Genomic DNA, 18,476 nt, shown 5'->3' on the forward strand with positions numbered 1-18,476 from the left:
AAAATGCACCTTTGAAATTGAGTGATTAAATGTCAATTTTGGTCCAAATCATGCAATTAAATGTCGATTATCCCTAATTCAAATCGAAATTTAAAGCACAAAATGTGTTTCTGTTGAAACAATCGTTACGAAATTGGTTCAATCCCAAATAATGAAGATAAAAAGTGTATATTTCCCTAAGTTTTACTACCTAATTACACACAATTTTTCCTATATATATATATATATATATATATATATATATATATATATATATAGAGTCGAAGAAACCTAGTGCACTCGTCCAGTTTGAAACGTACTTGTTTTCAAGAGAGTATTGCACAAGTTACTAAGGCCTGCAGTCCAATATTTCTAGGTAACGTGCCAATAATACTAGTATGTTAAACATCCTGTTGCTCTCTATCTCGTGCATGGTTGGGGTTGGAAGGAGAAGGCGCCCTCACTAATGTAGATTCAGGTTATTTTCTTACTCCTTCACCATTAGCAGTTGTTGTCTTAAAGCATGAAGGTAACCATTTTTTTTTTTGCCCCCTCAGGTAAGAGTGCAAGCCACCTATAGTATATAAAAAAAAAAAAAATCCAAGCAGGCTTGAACAGAAATACTAATTTAGGAAAAGTAGACTAATTATCAGTTTGTCTAATAATTAGCTGGTGCATGTGATGCTAGCACAAATAGGAACTATGTCCCCATGTTGAACACAAATTCAGGGCAGGTATGGCTGGCTGAGGGCCTCTTGTTGAGGCTTGTGAGGCTTATAAGAGGGCTTATGACAGGGCGTCTCATGACCGTTTCTGTCCCAAATTTTGTTGAACAATGTACTGATCAGACGCAGGTGGATCACTTTTATGGGCCTGGATTGATAGTTGGAATTGTGGAATGAAGGTATTCTTCTTTTGCAGACCAAAGAGGAATTCTTGCAGTTTGCCTTTCCAATATTTCAATTTCAGCAAACATCATTAACTTGTTCTATATAGAGATGTTAAGCATAATTAGTGGATTTCTTTTCCTTTTTCCCACATTGTTTTTCAATTTTTCGGCATCCAAATGCAGGACGATTGCAAGAACACTCCATATATTCACTGGTTAACAAAATTGCATCTCAAAATCAGTTATGAAAATAGAGATGAAGAAAAAGTGGGGGCTTGACTCCACCAAAATCTCCGTATCTACATATAAAATTATAGTTTTACCCTCACACTTAAATAAAATTATCTCCACTATCTTTCAACAAAATTTAAGTATTAGAGAATTGCCCTGCCAAAATCTCTACATATGCATATAAAATTATAGGTTTGCCCCATATTAAATGAAATTACCCTCGCTACTTTTCAACAAAACCTAAAGTACTAATGTACGCTTTGTTTATACGTCTCTATATAATTTAACAGCCCTTAAAATAAATGACACCATATTGTCTAAATAAAGAAAGACTCATTTGCATCTATTCTTCTTCTTTTATCTATTCTAATGTGCACCCAATATACCATTTGAAATTTTTTTTAACATTTTTTACTACACATTGAAATTCACAAACATTGCTCGTTTTTTTTATTTCATCTTAACATAAATCTAGAGAAAATTTATTAGAGTTGTGAGGGGAGAAGTGGAAGAATCCTTTACTAGGAATTTGAGATTTGAGATATATTTATTTTGTTGCTAAATTGTAGATTAATTATATACACAACTTTTGACGTACATCGACAGTTAAAAATTAATTAGTAAAATTTGATATATTAACGTTGCTCCCACTACATTTTCTGTCTAGCTCCACCTCTGTGATGAAACGATTACTATTTAATGGACTTCACAAAACAACTGAAAATATTCTGTCTCAAACAAAGAAAGAAATGATAGATTAAAAAAAAAGAAAAGAAAAGAAAAATGCATATGCTTTCTATCGCCTCGGGGCTAGGACTCGTAACCCGCCCCCCAAAAAAAAAACCAACACCCCATAGCAACTTTCCTCCATAGCTATGTAGAGTAATTGCAATACCAGATGAAGATTTTATAAACCTTGCTAGAAGAGATCCCTTTATTCCTTATTAATAACATTTGTAAGTTTTCAACTACATCTTCAGCTGCCTTGGGATCCATATACATCTATGAATATTCTATTCTCTGTAGATCATATCCATTGGAGCCTTGCTTTGGATCTGTGATCACTAGTCTTGTTGCTTGTTTTTTGGGATTGCGGAATCTTCAGGATATCAAACGAACATCATACGTTTACAACCTAAAATGAGCAACAGCGCCCTCAAAATTGATGTTGTTAACACAAAGGGTTAAAACAATAATTGTATTAATAAAAATAATCAAGATAATGCAGCAAATCCTCCCCCCTCCCCCCCTCATCACGTGCTTGAACTCATTGAAATTTACCATACCATCTCCATCAACATCCATTTGATTGATTTATTAGGCCTAGATGGGGGTTTACTTTAAAAAAAATTGGTTAGAAGGCCTGTTTTGTGACTTGATGGATTTAGAGGCTTATATATAGATTAGCTAACTTGTGCATGCTAGAAATCATTCTTGAATTTGTGTTGCACCCCCAAATAGTGCATGCCAAAGTTAAGCTTAATCTCTTTCAGATAAGACATCATGTTGCCTTTCAGCTTTTGTGGTGTGGGGATTATGTTGGTTATATCATGGTGTATCCCACTTATGTAACACAGAACTGTTTTCCAGTATCTTGACTTCTCCTCAAGGTTGCACTTGATCTCTTTTTTTTTGGGCTTTTTTTTTTGGGTCCAAACGGCCTTAAGTTTTTCTCTACAATTACACATAGTTTTTCCAAGGGTTAATCATACTTTGACACCTCCCCCCTTCCAGCTTTAGGTGTAGTCACACTTTGGCACTCTCAATATTGAAAATATACTCTTTGACCCCCATGCAGATTGGTAAAATGTTAGAAAAGTTAACATCATTTTAAAAATGACTATAGTGATTCTATTGCCTTGCTATTATTGTTGAACACACAACTCCAGATACTGTAGTAATTCAACATTATGATAATAATTAATCATCTAAAACTCTTATGTGCTTTAAGATTGGTCAAACTTGAGATAGAAAAAGTATTATCCTTTTTAATATAATCAATTATCTCAATAATGGATAAAAAATAATAATTTCCATATTGATTTGTATTGCTATTTGCCCGAAAGAATATTTTGTTATTGTTAGATATGCTACCATAAAAAGTATACTTTTTACTATGGAGCAAGTATTTTATTTATAATAAAACATATCCACATCAATTTGATATGATCAAAACAATATAATCATCAGTTTTTGGAGATGTTTCATTTACCATCACGCTTTGACTTACAAATCTTGACAATGTGCTTTGGGGGGAAAAAGTTTGAAGCATGGTCCAAGAAGAATAAATTTGACACCAAATCTGTTAAATTGTTTGCATACCTCATTTATTTTTTATTCTTTGAGATCAAAGATCATGAGGTTAATACCTATAATTTAAAAGGCACATCAAAACAATTAAGATTATATATAATGTACTGTTCAAAAAATAATAATAGAGGACACTCGCTCCATTTAAAACACATAAATTCTAAAAATAAATTTTACATAAATTTGAATTTATTGAAAAACTTTATGAAAACTTTTTTCAATAATTTATGGGATTTTGTCAAAAAGTATTTTGTATCTAGGCATATGTGGTTTGTATTATAAATTATAGGTTAATCTTATAATCATTGATAGATACTTAAATTGTAGTATAAATTGTAAACAAAAAAACAATTGTTGTGTATTTTTGTTACAAATTGCCTATTCTTAATTTGGATATAATACAACTTAAAGTCTGAAAATATACATAAGCATGGTCCAAGAAGAATAAATTTGACACCAAATCTATTAAATTGTTTGCATACCTCATTTATTTTTTATTCTTTGAGATCAAAGATCATGAGGTTAATACCTATAATTTAAAAAGCACATCAAAACAATTAAGATTATATATAATGTACTGTTCAAAAAATAATAATAGAGGGCACTCGCTCCATTTAAAACACATAAATTCTAAAAATAATATTTTACATAAATTTGAATTTATTGAAAAACTTTATGAAAACTTTTTTCAATAATTTATGGGATTTTGTCAAAAAGTATTTTGGATCTAGGCATATGTGGTTTGTATTATAAATTATAGGTTAATATTATAATCATTGATAGATACTTAAATTGTAGTATAAATTGTAAACAAAAAAACAATTGTTGTGTATTTTTGTTACAAATTGCCTATTCTTAATTTGGATATAATACAACTTAAAGTCTGAAAATATACAGAAGCATGGTCCAAGAAGAATAAATTTGACACCAAATCTATTAAATTGTTTGCATACCTCATTTATTTTTTATTCTTTGAGATCAAAGATCATGAGGTTAATACCTATAATTTAAAAAGCACATCAAAACAATTAAGATTATATGTAATGTACTGTTCAAAAAATAATAATAGAGGGCACTCGCTCCATTTAAAACACATAAATTCTAAAAATAATATTTTACATAAATTTGAATTTATTGAAAAACTTTATGAAAACTTTTTTCAATAATTTATGGGATTTTGTCAAAAAGTATTTTGGATCTAGGCATATGTGGTTTGTATTATAAATTATAGGTTAATCTTATAATCATTGATAGATACTTAAATTGTAGTATAAATTGTAAACAAAAAAACAATTGTTGTGTATTTTTGTTACAAATTGCCTATTCTTAATTTGGATATAATACAACTTAAAGTCTGAAAATATACAGAAGCATGGTCCAAGAAGAATAAATTTGACACCAAATCTATTAAATTGTTTGCATACCTCATTTATTTTTTATTCTTTGAGATCAAAGATCATGAGGTTAATACCTATAATTTAAAAAGCACATCAAAACAATTAAGATTATATATAATGTACTGTTCAAAAAATAATAATAGAGGGCACTCGCTCCATTTAAAACACATAAATTCTAAAAATAATATTTTACATAAATTTGAATTTATTGAAAAACTTTATGAAAACTTTTTTCAATAATTTATGGGATTTTGTCAAAAAGTATTTTGGATCTAGGCATATGTGGTTTGTATTATAAATTATAGGTTAATCTTATAATCATTGATAGATACTTAAATTGTAGTATAAATTGTAAACAAAAAAACAATTGTTGTGTATTTTTGTTACAAATTGCCTATTCTTAATTTGGATATAATACAACTTAAAGTCTAAAAATATACACTTTGTCTCCCTGAACTATGAGAAAGTCATAGTTTATCACAAGGGCAATTCCAGTGTAATAAAAGTGTTGATATGAATTTTTAGTGTCCAGAAACACTAACAATATGTGTCCAGAAACACTAACAATATACTCTCAAATTCTTCTCTTCCTCCTCTTTTCCTTCTCTCTAAAAAAATTCTCTAACCAAAACTTTCTTCAACTCTCCCATAAGAGAGAGATTAGATTTTTTTTATGTCTCCCCATGAGAGGAGTCTTCTCTATAATTTCTTTTTATTTATGTGAATAAAATCTCTCATAAGGTTTTTCTAATGAGATTTCTTCTCTCCTAGGGTTGCCTAGTGAGAGTTTTCATCTCTCTTAGACTTTTCTAATGAGAGTTTTATTCTTTTCTAAGGATTCCTGATGAAAGTTTTAGGTTTTTTTTTTATTAGATCTGAGTTTTTTAGGTTTTGATTATCAGATCTAGAATTTTTTTTTGTCTATTCGGTAAATCTCACCATAATATTTGGACTAAAGTAGTTGATCAATAGATTTTGTGATTGGAAGCATGCACAGATATTCGTGAAATTACAATTATTTTATCTCATTTTTTAAAATTTGGAACTTTAAAACGTAATTTTTATTTGTTCTTCAGATATGTAGTATCCATTTTTCAGATCTATTCTGTATATGTTTGATGATGTAATTTCTATCATTAGTGAAGAGTTTAATGAAATTATGTTGTTTTATAAACAAAAAAAAACACTAACAATATTATTTTTGGGTCAAAGTGTATACAATTGAAGCTTTAGGTGATTAAGTGTGACTATTCCCAAAACTCGAGGACAAAGTACGATTAACTTCAACTCTTCTCTATAGAAAATAATATCAAATAAATTTTGTGCACAAGAGAGAATATTGCACAATTTACTGAATCCTGCATTCCAATAACTCCTGGTTACACTTACATGCTAGTTTTAGAAAGTTATACATCCTGCTGGTCTCCATCTCGTGCAGGGTTGGTGTTCGGAGGAAAACTGGAAAAGGCGTGAAGGGTATTACTAATGCAGCGTCAGGTGACTTTCCTATTGCATCACCGTTAGTTTTTGTGGTCTTAAAGCATGAATATAACCAAGGCAACGATAAAAAAAAGCATAAAAAATCTTGTTGGCCCTCTAATTATTAATCTGCACGCTTTCAGTCCTTTAACTGTTATTTGCGTATTTTTAATGCTACAACTTCTGGAAATATGTCAATTTCAAATATTACTCCCAATAGAATTTGCCTTAAAATGATGTAGTTTTGACCATCTTACTTTCTCTAACCACATCCAATCACTATTTCAACAACCATCGATCTAAGGGCTAATTGATTAGAATATAGGTGGAAAAAAAATATTCAGACACTTACGGGTCTGACAGGGGTTCTGTATATATCTATGGGTGCCGGGCTGACACAGCCCGGCACCTGACACAAAAAAGTTTTTTTTTTTTTTATAAAAGACACATGGGTGCCGGGCTGACACAACTGACAAAGACTGCAAAAGCTGGCTGCCAGGCACTCTCTGCCCGGCAGCCAGTCAAATTGTTTAAAAAAAAAATCGGCAGGCTTCAATGCAATTCAGACAAAGTAGTTCTCGTGAATTTTTCACACTTTTTTGCTTCAGATTTGCCCCTTTTGGCAGGCTTGTGGACAAAACAAAAAATGTCTGGCAGCTCCAGTGAAGCAAAAAAGCTGAACCAAAAGAAAAATTTACGTACGATTGGACAAAAAAACTATGCTCCATTAGACTTTAGCAGGTCGTGAAACAATAACTGCTTACATATTATTCAATCGACTTAACGTTATATAGTTACTTATAATATAATAGAATATTTAATTAATTATTTTAATATACCAAATAAAGTATTGAACATTAAATAATGAATAAATTTTTAAAAGGACTTTTATTATAATTTTAATATATATAATATTTTTCATCCATGCATAATTCGTTTTTTCGAGTGTCCAATATACTACTTTATGCATCTCCACATTTGCATTGCTTCTGCTTATTGTGCGCAGAAAAGTGAACTTTCCACCATAGAAATGTAACCAATGTTTAATTCTTACCTCCACTTTAATTCCGTGGATGGAAGAATATTGTCAGAAATGCATTCTTCTGTGGCTAATTGATTAGAATATAGGTGTAAAAAAAAAAATCAGACAGGTTTAAAAACAACAGATATGTTCCTTTTTTTAAAAAAAGATATCAGCCTGGCACCTGACAGATTCCCTATTTTTAAAAAAGATATCAGGTGCCTTTTTTAAAAAAAAAAAGATGTCAGGTGCCGGACTGGGTCAGCCCAGCACCTTAATTAAATACATTTAATCAAATCTCTTTAAATTAATTCATTCAATTAATTAAACTAATTAATCCACTAAAATAATTAAAATAATTGTATACTAAAAAACGTAAACTAATTATCAACTATCTTAACAAATAAAGTGAATCGCATTAAACTAATATCACTAGTTTCGAAATTAAGCTATGCGAATTACATTAATTTTATGTATTTATTTTATTAGCATGGATATTATTTCAAATACTTAAATTGCCCCGACTAAATGGCTATCTTAATCAAAACTCAATTGCACAAATTCGTTCAATTAATCCATTCAATTAATTAACCTCGCCAAATACATCTAAATTCATTTAATCAGACCTCTTAAAATTAATTCATTCAATTAATTAAACTAATTAATCCACTAAACTAATTAAAATAATTGTATACTACATAACGTAAACTAATTATCAACTATCTTAACAAAAAATGAATTGCATTAAACTAATATCACTAGTTTCGAAATTAAGCTATGCTAATTACATTAATTTTATATATTTATTTTATTAGCATAGGTATTATTTCAAATATTTAAATTACCCGGACTAAATGGCTAACAGTTATCGTACGTAAATTTTTCTTTTGGTTCAGCTTTTTTGCTTCACAGGAGCTGCCTTCTTTTCACAAAACAAATTGCTGAGCTTCTTTTCACTTAACAGGAGCTTTCTTTCCTCCGCAATTTAGCTTCCATTCCCAACTCCCTACCGCCTCTACGTATATCCAACAGTGCCCCTGTAACCCCTCCTCTTTCTTCCCCAACAAAAAGAAGGCTCTATAGTTTAGTACCTTGTTTCGCATTTTTTTTTTCTAAACAATTTCACTGGCAGCCAGCTTTTTTTTTCAGCCTGCCGAATTTTTTTTTTTAACAATTTGACTGGCTGCCGGGCAGAGAGTGCCCGGCAGCCAGCTTTTGCAGACTTTGTCAGGTGCCGGGCTGTGTCAACTATAAAAAAAAAAAAAATTTTTGGTGTCAGGTGCCGGGCTGACACGGCCCGGCACCCATAGATTTATACCACGGCCTGTCAGACCCGCAAGTGTCTGACTTTTCTTTTATACACCAATATTCTAATCAATTAGCCCGATCTAAGGCAGAGGCGAAGCTATGTAATATGGTGAAGTGAGGGTAGATATTGCCCCCCTCAACTTCTCAAAATTACCATAGTTGTGAAGATTTTCAATAACTTTTAATAGTTGCATCTGCTCAAATTGGGAGAATGGGGGAGAACATGTAAAGCACACCTACTTACAATTAATGAAGAGAGATTTAAGTGACCAATTCTTTATATAACGTTAATAAAATAAGAAATTAATTTACCTATAGTTAATGAATAGAGATTGAAGTAACAAATTCCTCATATAACACTAATAAAATAAGAAATTAACCTACGATAGCTCTTTCTTTTTCTTTTTTTTTTTGAGTACACACCTATTAGCTTTTAATAACCAAAGGTGATCATCAAGTTTTTAGGAGAAAATCAAGGATCAAATTAAAGCTGTGAAAGAGAAATTTTTTTAAAAATGTCTATTAGTTTTCTAACATATTAAGTTTACTCTAAAGACTTCTCCAATTAACACATGTTACAATAAATCAAATATGTTTAAAAATTTTAAATAGTCAAAGTTTTGGCCAAGGTTCTAACTCCACCACTAGATCAAGGATTGATCACTACTTCATTGTTGTCAAATTTAGATTCTTTTCTCTTTTTTTTTTTTGTATAGATCTCCAATTTTGGTTTGGTTCTATGTGAATCTTGCAAGATATGAGTAGATAGTTTGGTCACCATTTGAAAATCTTCTACCAAATCTTTCAAACTTCATTCAAATCGACAAGGATCAAACGAAAGGAGTGAACGAGAAATTTTTTTTATAAATATCCGTTAATTTTCTAACATATTGATTTTGGTCTTCAAACTTCTCCAATCAACATAGATTACAATAAATCAAATATGTTAAAAAAATTTAGTGGTCAAAGTTCCCTTAGGCCAAGGTTCTAACTTCGCCACTAAATCAAGAATTAACCACTACCTCATTGTTGTCAATTTAAATGAAACTACATCTTTAAACTCTATTTTTCGTGTTGATCTCAAATTTAGTTTAAGTTTTATGTGAACATTGCAAGATATGAATATATCTAAAATAAAAAATGGTATTCTTATCACCATTTGAAAATCCTCTACCAAATCTTTCAAACGTCAGTCAAATTGACAAGGAATTTGGTTTGAAATCCAACACAATAGAGCACTCTCATGACTTTTTTCCAGCCATTTCATGGCTCAATTGATGTCAAATTTTCTAATATTTTATACCAACAAATTCCTCATGTCATGGAGGTTGAAATAATATGATTTATTTGATCATACTTGCATGGAATAAAAAACTCTCCAATTTTGGGCTATCCCTTTTATTAGACCTTCAATTTTTGCTCGTGTATTGAGTGTGATGATGTAGCTTCTATTGGCCTTAACGACTTAAACGGGCGAAGGACAAGAAACATACATTTTTAGAAGTTGAAAGGCTGAAGATATACAAATAAGTGGATTAAAAATGTACAAATAATAGTTGAAGGGCCAACCATGCATTTGCCCCTAAAAAGAAATATTCCCGAAGTAAGGCTAAACAGTTGAAATGACAATTAGAGTGAGTGTCCATGCAAAGATTAATGGGACGAGAGATCACTTGATAGAGTATACCCTCCTTCCATCACCCACATATATAATTATAAGTATTAAATTATGTATATACAATATAATTAATATAATTAATTATACTAATAATTATATATTTATATAATACAAATTATATATTTGGGCAGCGGAGTGGGAGTGGGGCAGGCAGGGCAAGGGTCCCCCACCCCACGCCACCCCACGCCCGTTGCTATTCCTGCCGAACAGCAGTAGTGTTAGCGCCAATTGAGAAAAACTGAGCTGATAACAACAGGTTTGTCTAACAATTAGCTGGTGCCTGCGAGACGAGGACACGTAGGTCCCACCTTAAACAATCTCCTTTATAGATTATAGAGGTGCTGACTTACTAGTCTCGGCCACATGAAACCTTGCTTATATTCATTAATAAGACCCAGGTGGTTCATACTTATGAGCCTAGCCCTAGATTGAAAAGAGGAATTGTTGCAATTCCCTTTTCTAATATTTCAATTTCAGCAAACATCATTAACTTGTTCTATATAATAGATGTTAAGCATAATTACATTCTTTCTTTTCTTTTCTTTTTTTTCAAAATTTTCTTCAACTTTTCAGCGTCCAAATGCAGGAGAATTGCCAAAACACTATTCAATAGCTATAAAAATTCCATGTCAAAATCACTCATCACACTCTTGCGAAAATTTCCAAAACAACTGAAAATATTCTATCTCAGACAAAAAAAAAAGGAGAAGATAGATCAAAAAATAAAAATCCAATATTAAAAAATAAAAATACAAGTTCTTTATAATGCTTAGGATTCCTAACATCCCCCTCCCCAAAATCCCCAATCCCAAAGCAACTTTCTTCCATGACCATAGAGATTAATTGCATTTGGATCACTATTAATGATCGCAAGCAGAAATGCCAGATTGAGATTTTACAAACCTTGCTGGAAGGGATCCCAAGTGCTCAAAATTAATAACATTTGAAAGCATTCAACAATAGCTTCAGCTGTCTTGGCATCGATATACATCTATGAATATTCTTGTGGATGACCATAACCATTAGAGCATTGCTTTGGATCTTGTGTTCACTAGTCTTATCCCTTGTTTTTTGGAATTGGGAATCTTAAGGATATAGAATTGAATATCATATTATATTTACAACCTAAAAAGAACAACAACTCCCTCAAAAGTAATGTTGTTAACACAAAGGGAACCCAAGAAAAGAAAAGAAAAGAAAAGAATTGTATTAATAAAAATAATCAAGATAATGCAGCAAATCCTCCCCCTCTCATCATTTGCTTGAACTCGTTGAAATTTACCCTACCATCTCCATCCACATCAACTTTCATGATCATGTTCTTGCAATCTTCAAAAGTCCTACCTTGCTTGAGGCCGAGCGATTGCAAGACGGTTTTCAACTCGTCCACCGTGATAAATCCGTCGCCATTTTGATCAAAAACGTTGAAAGCCTCTCTCATGTCTTCGTCCTCGTCGCGCTCGTCCATGATGGATTGGTACAAAGATCCAAACTCGTCAATGTCCACGCATCCATCGCCATTGACGTCGATTTTGGCAATCATTTGAGCTAGCTCCTTGTCAGGGATGAATATTCCCATGTTCTCCAACGAGTCATTCAGCTCCTTCTTTGTGATCCGTCCGTCCCCGTTTCTATCAAACATTTGGAAAACCCGTCTGAGCTCGTCCGCATCCATCCTGCGTCTAATGCTTCGAGGAGATGAGGCCGGCAACGAAGAGGAAGGGTTGGTGGTGGACGAAGGTGGAGTTGTATTATCCTTTTTCTTGAAAAAATTTAGTGGTGGTTGTGGTGATGAAGGGTACCAAGAAGTGGGGAGAAAGGTTCTAAGCTTCTTAGGAACCAAGGAAAGGAGGAATGTGTTGAGGAGATTGTATAGGAAGAAAATCCTCAACAAAATGGATGGCATTGCTTATTTTGTGCGGGGAGAAAGTGTCTTGTTTGTGTAGGAGGTTTAGATGAGACTAAATATAGAAGATGTACAAAGAGAGAGCAAAAATATATAGCTAGAAAAAGGGATAATGCAAATTGCAAGCAAGAACTAGCAAATCAAAAAGTAAGCAAAGTCTCCAATGATGATGGACTGGTAGGCTTTTTAAGAGCTGTCTTGAAGAAGCAAGCAAATGGGATGGGATCTGTCAAAAACGCGTATTAGATTTGAAACAGTAGTGGAAGTAGGAGCGCAGTAGGAGTAGTAGTTACTATTATTAATGGACCCAAGTTAGTAGCAGTGTAGTAGTATTTTATAAGGCATTGGAGATTCCAAAAACGCGTTGCTATAATTGTGTGTTTGGTGCTTTTGTTGGGGTGTGATGAATGGTCTGACTTTGCCCAACTTGCTTAATTTAAGTTTTATTAACTCTTTAAGGATTCTAAGGATCAATAAAGTTTTGTTTTTTTTCCTTCATTTTTTTTGTTTTTTTGGGAGTGAACTTGCATAGTAAAAGAGGGAATTCATTTTACAGCTTGTATTTAAACAGTTGGCATATCAATTTTGATAAGCATTTCATGGCATTCATTCTCTTTGATTTGTAAATTTTTATTTTTTTTTCTTGCAAAGATTAAAAGGTGTATCTGTAACTAAAAGGTTGTTTGGAATGTAATATTTGAAGGGTTTTTAAGGAAAAATTATTATGGAGTAGCATTTTTTAGAATGTGAGGTAAAAAAGATGATTAAAACATATATAAATGCAATATTCATAAAAAAATGTAAATTTTCCTCAAAAAAATAGCAAGCTAAACAGGGTCTAAATTGTGCATATTATGTAGAATGCACACCAAATAGCAATTATATGTAAGAGTATGGAAATGGTTTCCAAGGTCAAATATGCTGGACCTATATCCCATCGACCCTTGAATTTTCAGGATTAGTTACACCAATTTACTCTAAAAGTGTTTTGCAGTCATATAATTGAGCTTTTATTCTTCATTTTGACAAAGTAGTCCATATCCTACCAAAAAGTGAAAAATAAATAGGGTATCACCCTGTCCTCAAGGAAAAGGAACCAATCCCACTTTTTGAAAAATAAAAAAAAAATACTAATCTCTGTAAACTACAATTTTAAAGAAGAGGACTACATATCAGCCCTTAACATATTGAAGTTATTAATTATGACGTTCCACTATTGCCCTTCTGCAGTGTCCTTTTAATAAGAATTATATAAAGTATTCTATGACACCACAAAGAACTAATGTGGTAATAAAAGTATGAAAAGTTTAAATTAAATTTTTTTTTTTGAGTGGGTAACTTTCTTTTTTCAGCATTATTATACTAAACGTCAACACCAGATTTCAAAGCAAATAGTATGAGATCTAGGAGTAACTTTATCCGCGAAAGAAAGAAAATATAAGATATAGTTACAAAGTGGAGCAATTTTCTCTTTATCTTCGTCACTTAATTCGATTAGTTGTAGTCATATTTTATAGCTTTTTTTAGAGGGAAATTATTTATCAATTTCTTTAAGTAAGCTAGTGTATAACTTTCTCAAAGAAGACAAATGCAGTGGTTTGTGACCCGGGATATTGCCTGGAGAAAAAAAAAAGAAAAAGAAAAAGCAAAAGAGTAGTTTTTCTTTCACTTTTGTACGAAGTGCGGTGGGGACATCACCAATTTTAAATGGTCTTTGGTGGCAAAAGAAAATTGACCGTTAATAACGGATCTGGTATCCGAAGCCGGAGAGAGACGTTAGGAACTGAAACGCGCCAAGTAAAATAAAGGGGCCGGCTTGACAATGACCCTTAATGATGCACAGAGATGAAAGCGCGTGATTTTGGATATGCTGACACGTGGAGGAATTGAGCAGGGTTGGCACCGCCTAGTACGGAAGCGGCTAATAGATATTTTCCCTTGGTCGCTCAAGGGTGAAATTGATGTATGATGAGACCTAAAACCGGCCAAAAATTAACAGTTCAGGGAAGAAAAAAAAAAGAAAAAGTTATGCTATTGGTTGTCTAATTGTTGTTATGAAGATTTTATTTTAAGGAACATATGATTTATACGGTAGATACAAATTAAATAACAGTTCATAATCTTAATTTTAGAAATTTTTATATTTGAATCTATCATATGCATATATGGTGACTCTCAATCATTTATTATAAATGAACTCTTAATTATTAATTGTACTTGCCCTGACGTAATTTTTTGCAAAACAAGATCAGAAAAATAGAAAAAAAGTGGGTCATCCATGTCAATTTGTGACTCCTTTAGAATCTTACATGTACATCCCACACCGATTGCCTTATTAATATTTGAGAAGTGTGTTTGGATAGCTCAATTTTATCAAATAATATCTTACTTGTATAAAAAACATATTTTTTAATCCACTTTTTTATATTTTCAATTATCTTTTTATGGCACATGCATTGCATCATAAAAAATGTTATAGTACTTATTTCAAATAATATTTCAAATAATACTCTATCCAAACACTCTTATTTGGAAAGGGAGTTTCTACCAAAAAATCTCCACGTTTTTTATAAATATATTTTCCAATCACTTTTTACCTTACATATATTAAATTGTCATAGTACATTTTCTACAAAAAATACAAAAAATTGCAATTCAAACACACCCTTAGAAAGCTGGATATCTGCCACTCCTATTATACTACTTAGCAGTTGAGGCGTCGAAAGAGCTTTTCAATGAGCTGTTTAAGTGTCATTCCCTAATTTTTAAAAATTATTTTTATTCTGAAGTCAATATGGTTGATGTTATATAATAGTTTAATTCAACAATATGGTTGATGTTATCTAATAGTTTAATTCAAACTTTTAGTATCCTAATGTCTAGGTTAAAAGAAAAAAGAAAAAACTTTGTTAAACTAAGGGTGCATTTGATAAAATTGAAGTCTAAAAACTAAAGTTTGAAAGCTGAAATTTGAAATCTAAATTCATTAAATTATTGAATTATTAAGTATTAAATCTAATATATTTGAGTGTATAACACATTTAGTGATAAGTAAATAGCTTATCACTTAATTTTAGGAGCAAGTTTTGCTTAGAAAATCAGTGCCACTTAGGGTCCGTTTGGTTGGACTGAAAATATTTTCGATAGAAGTCATTTTCCTGGAAAATCACTTCCTTCCCCATATTTTTCCAGTGTTTGGTAATTTAGTGAAAATATTTTCCAAATTCCTTTTTTCATTATTTTCCGGTGTTTGGTTTGTCAGTAAAATATTTTCTGATGTGTTTGTTGATATGTTGCAAATGTTTTCTACTTTCAAAACATTCATTTTATTACAAGTTATTTTTAGTTTCTATCCATTATAATCATATTATCATTTTTATAAAATATTTATTCATATTACACCATGAATTCTTAAATGGAATTATTAATGATACTAATTAATTGACTTTTTATCTTCCTTTTAAAAAAATCATTAAGGGGAGAAGAGTCTCTTTTATGAAAATTTAAAAGTTTAATTGATGATCACTACCGAGATCCATCAATGAAAATTTAATATAATTATTAATTGACTGCATGCATATAATTGTTAATTAAGTGAACTGTGGCAACTAAAGGTAGTAAATTAAAGGTACATGATACCAGAAGTCGCTGCCACTATGTAGTTAGTACCTCATGAAAACTAATCAAAGTTGACCGAACTCAAAGTAATACTACTCTGTTTTCTTGACATATGGAAACCAGAGTTCTTAACTCTTCAAAATATTATTCAAGTTTGGAATTGCTAGGGGCCAAGAAAAGATAATTATAAGTGTTTTGATATCCCACAGAGAGAGAGAGAGAGAGAGAGAGAGAGAGAGAGAGGGGGAAGCTTGGTGGTGGAGTGGGTCTTCAATTGTCTCAATGGGAGGTGGAGTGAGGCCGTGATTTTCCATCTTTCGGTGAAAGCTGTGTGAAAGGAAAATAACTTCAGAATGATAGACAAGGAAGTTATTTTCCTTCTCTAGGTGTAAGTTCTTTTCCATTGGAAATCATTTTCCCAAATTAATTAACAACCAAACAATGGAAAATGTGGAAAATGTTTTCCGGAAAACATTTTTCGCCCAAACAAACAGACCCTTAATTAATTCAGATGTTCAATTTTTGGTTATCAAATGGTTTAAATATATTAAGATCTGAATTCATTAATTTTAAGTGCTAAACCGGGTTATCAAAGAAAACCTAACTTATCGGTTTTTTTTCAAAAGATTTTCATGTAAATCCTAACATAAGTTTAAAACGAATATTGCAACATTAGTAGTTGTGGAACTTTAAGGTTTGCTTTAAAATGACAAAAATTTTCATTGGTAAAATAATTTTGTATATAGATTTATGAACATAAAAAATGGTTTAACAAACTAATAAGCTAAAATACATAACCATTTGTTAAAGATAATTTTTTTAGTTTTCAACCATGGCATAAGGCACTCTTGCTACTTTTTATTTTTCTTTTTTTCAATTTGGTTTAGGGCATTGCTCAATACTAAGAATATGACTATTTTCTATTGGAGTATCAACTAGTTTGGTATTGATTCAAAATCACTCTAAAATCCATTTAATGTAAGTCCCTTGAAACAAAATAAAAGTTCTCTTAGAGCGACCTCTGTGGATCTTGAGTCTTAGCTTATAATCAGCCTTGCCCATATTCTTTATTTTAAAACTGGAGGATGATAAACTTTTTGTTGTGTTGGTTAACTCCAAATCATTGCTGGCCATTAATATTGCTATCAACATATAATGAAAGGATAAGAATTGGCCCTGTTTGGCAAATAAGTTTTTTTTTTTGTATTTGTTTAAAATTTTACTTGAACTTACTCTAGAATTTGTAGAAAAATTTTTAAGATGTAAAATTTCTTTTTCTTTTTCTTTCTTTCTTTTTCTTTTTCTTTCCTCTCCTCTTTTGCTCTCTCACCTCACCAGTCGCCAGTCGTTGGCACCGACGGTAGCAGGAAGAAATTTTTTTTTTTGCCTTTTTCTCTCCCCCTCTCCTCCCTTCTCCCATCTCTTAGATCGCGCGACCTAGGGAGGGGCAGGGAGAAGTGGCGGGGGTGAGGGGAGGTGGAGAGGGAGGAAGGGGGAAGGAGGAGAGGCAGAGATAGAGGGAGAAGAGAAAGCAAAGAAAAGACCTTTGCTGGCGTCGGTGCCAACAGCAGTGGCCGGAGCCAGTGCCAGTGCCAGCACCGGAAGAGATGGTGGTGTGTTGGTTAGCGGGGGGTTGAGGTGGAAGGGAAATTTTTTGTGTATTTTTTGGTATTTTGAAGTGTGTATTTAAAAATTTTGAGGAGTTTTTTGAGATTACTGTAGTTAAAGTTGTTAAAAAACTTATGGGAGAAAAACTATGCAAAAATCTCTATTGCCAAATAGGGCTATGCTTCTACCATTTCAAAATTCATAGGGTGTAGAATGAACGGACTAAGACGACATTCTGCTTACATAAGTAAAAAATGCATCTCCCCAACAGCTTATTAGGAGATTGGGCTACAATAAGGGTTAAGGTGTGGCTTGATTAGCACCAAAAAATCCGTTCACCCTTCATTCCTCCATCTTCATTGGAAAAAAGGGAAGAAAAAGAGGGGCTACAGTAGGTGTAAGATGGGATTTTTTTAAAAAAATCATGCTAACATCATTAATGATTTAACAGTCAATGGTCATGAAGTAATAGCAAGGGGCTATTTGTTATAGGCTTTTCCATATGAGGGACTTTTTGTAATATAGTCAAACCTAGGGTCTGATTAGTAGTTTTGTCAAATTCTAGAGGTGGTAAATGTAATCAACCCTAAATGCAAATAATATATTTTGAATTTTAAATTGATTTTAAGAATTCGTATTTTAAATGAATACCATAATTCAACTTGAAATAAACATTAAGAGAGATAAAATAGAAAAGATTTAATGATGTATACATAGATAGATAGTGTATACACTAGCACCCCATATACGCATGTTGCATGTACAAAATATGAAATTCAAATTCAAGATTTGGGACAAAGTGACATGCGTCCAAGAGTTTTAGTGTATATATATTATCAATGTATACAAGATTAACCTAATAAAAAGTTTAATTAGCTAATGAGAAACATGTGCAATTCTTTTTATAAGTCAAGGATAATCCAATAAAAAGTTTAATTAGTTAGTGAGAAAGATGTGCAGTTCTTTTGTAAATCAAGGGTAATCCAAAAAAAAGTTTAATTAGTCAGTGAGAAACATGGAGTTTAAATCCAAAATAATAATTTTTCAAAAAA

The 18,476-nt window shown here is 31.8% G+C and overlaps 1 protein-coding gene across 1 annotated transcript; it reads right to left on the reverse strand.

Annotated features, from left to right (window-relative positions):
* Positions 1-11,385: 11,385 nt before the first annotated feature.
* LOC113736617 (calmodulin-like protein 3) lies at positions 11,386-12,429 on the reverse strand. The gene has a single exon (XM_027263675.2). It carries the CDS (start codon positions 12,196-12,198, stop codon positions 11,515-11,517), a length of 684 nt encoding a protein of 227 aa, XP_027119476.1. The 5' UTR covers positions 12,199-12,429; the 3' UTR covers positions 11,386-11,514.
* Positions 12,430-18,476: the final 6,047 nt, after the last annotated feature.

This window comes from Coffea arabica, chromosome 3e (genome assembly GCF_036785885.1).
Source record: "Coffea arabica cultivar ET-39 chromosome 3e, Coffea Arabica ET-39 HiFi, whole genome shotgun sequence".
In the NCBI taxonomy this organism is placed as follows: Eukaryota; Viridiplantae; Streptophyta; class Magnoliopsida; order Gentianales; family Rubiaceae; genus Coffea; species Coffea arabica.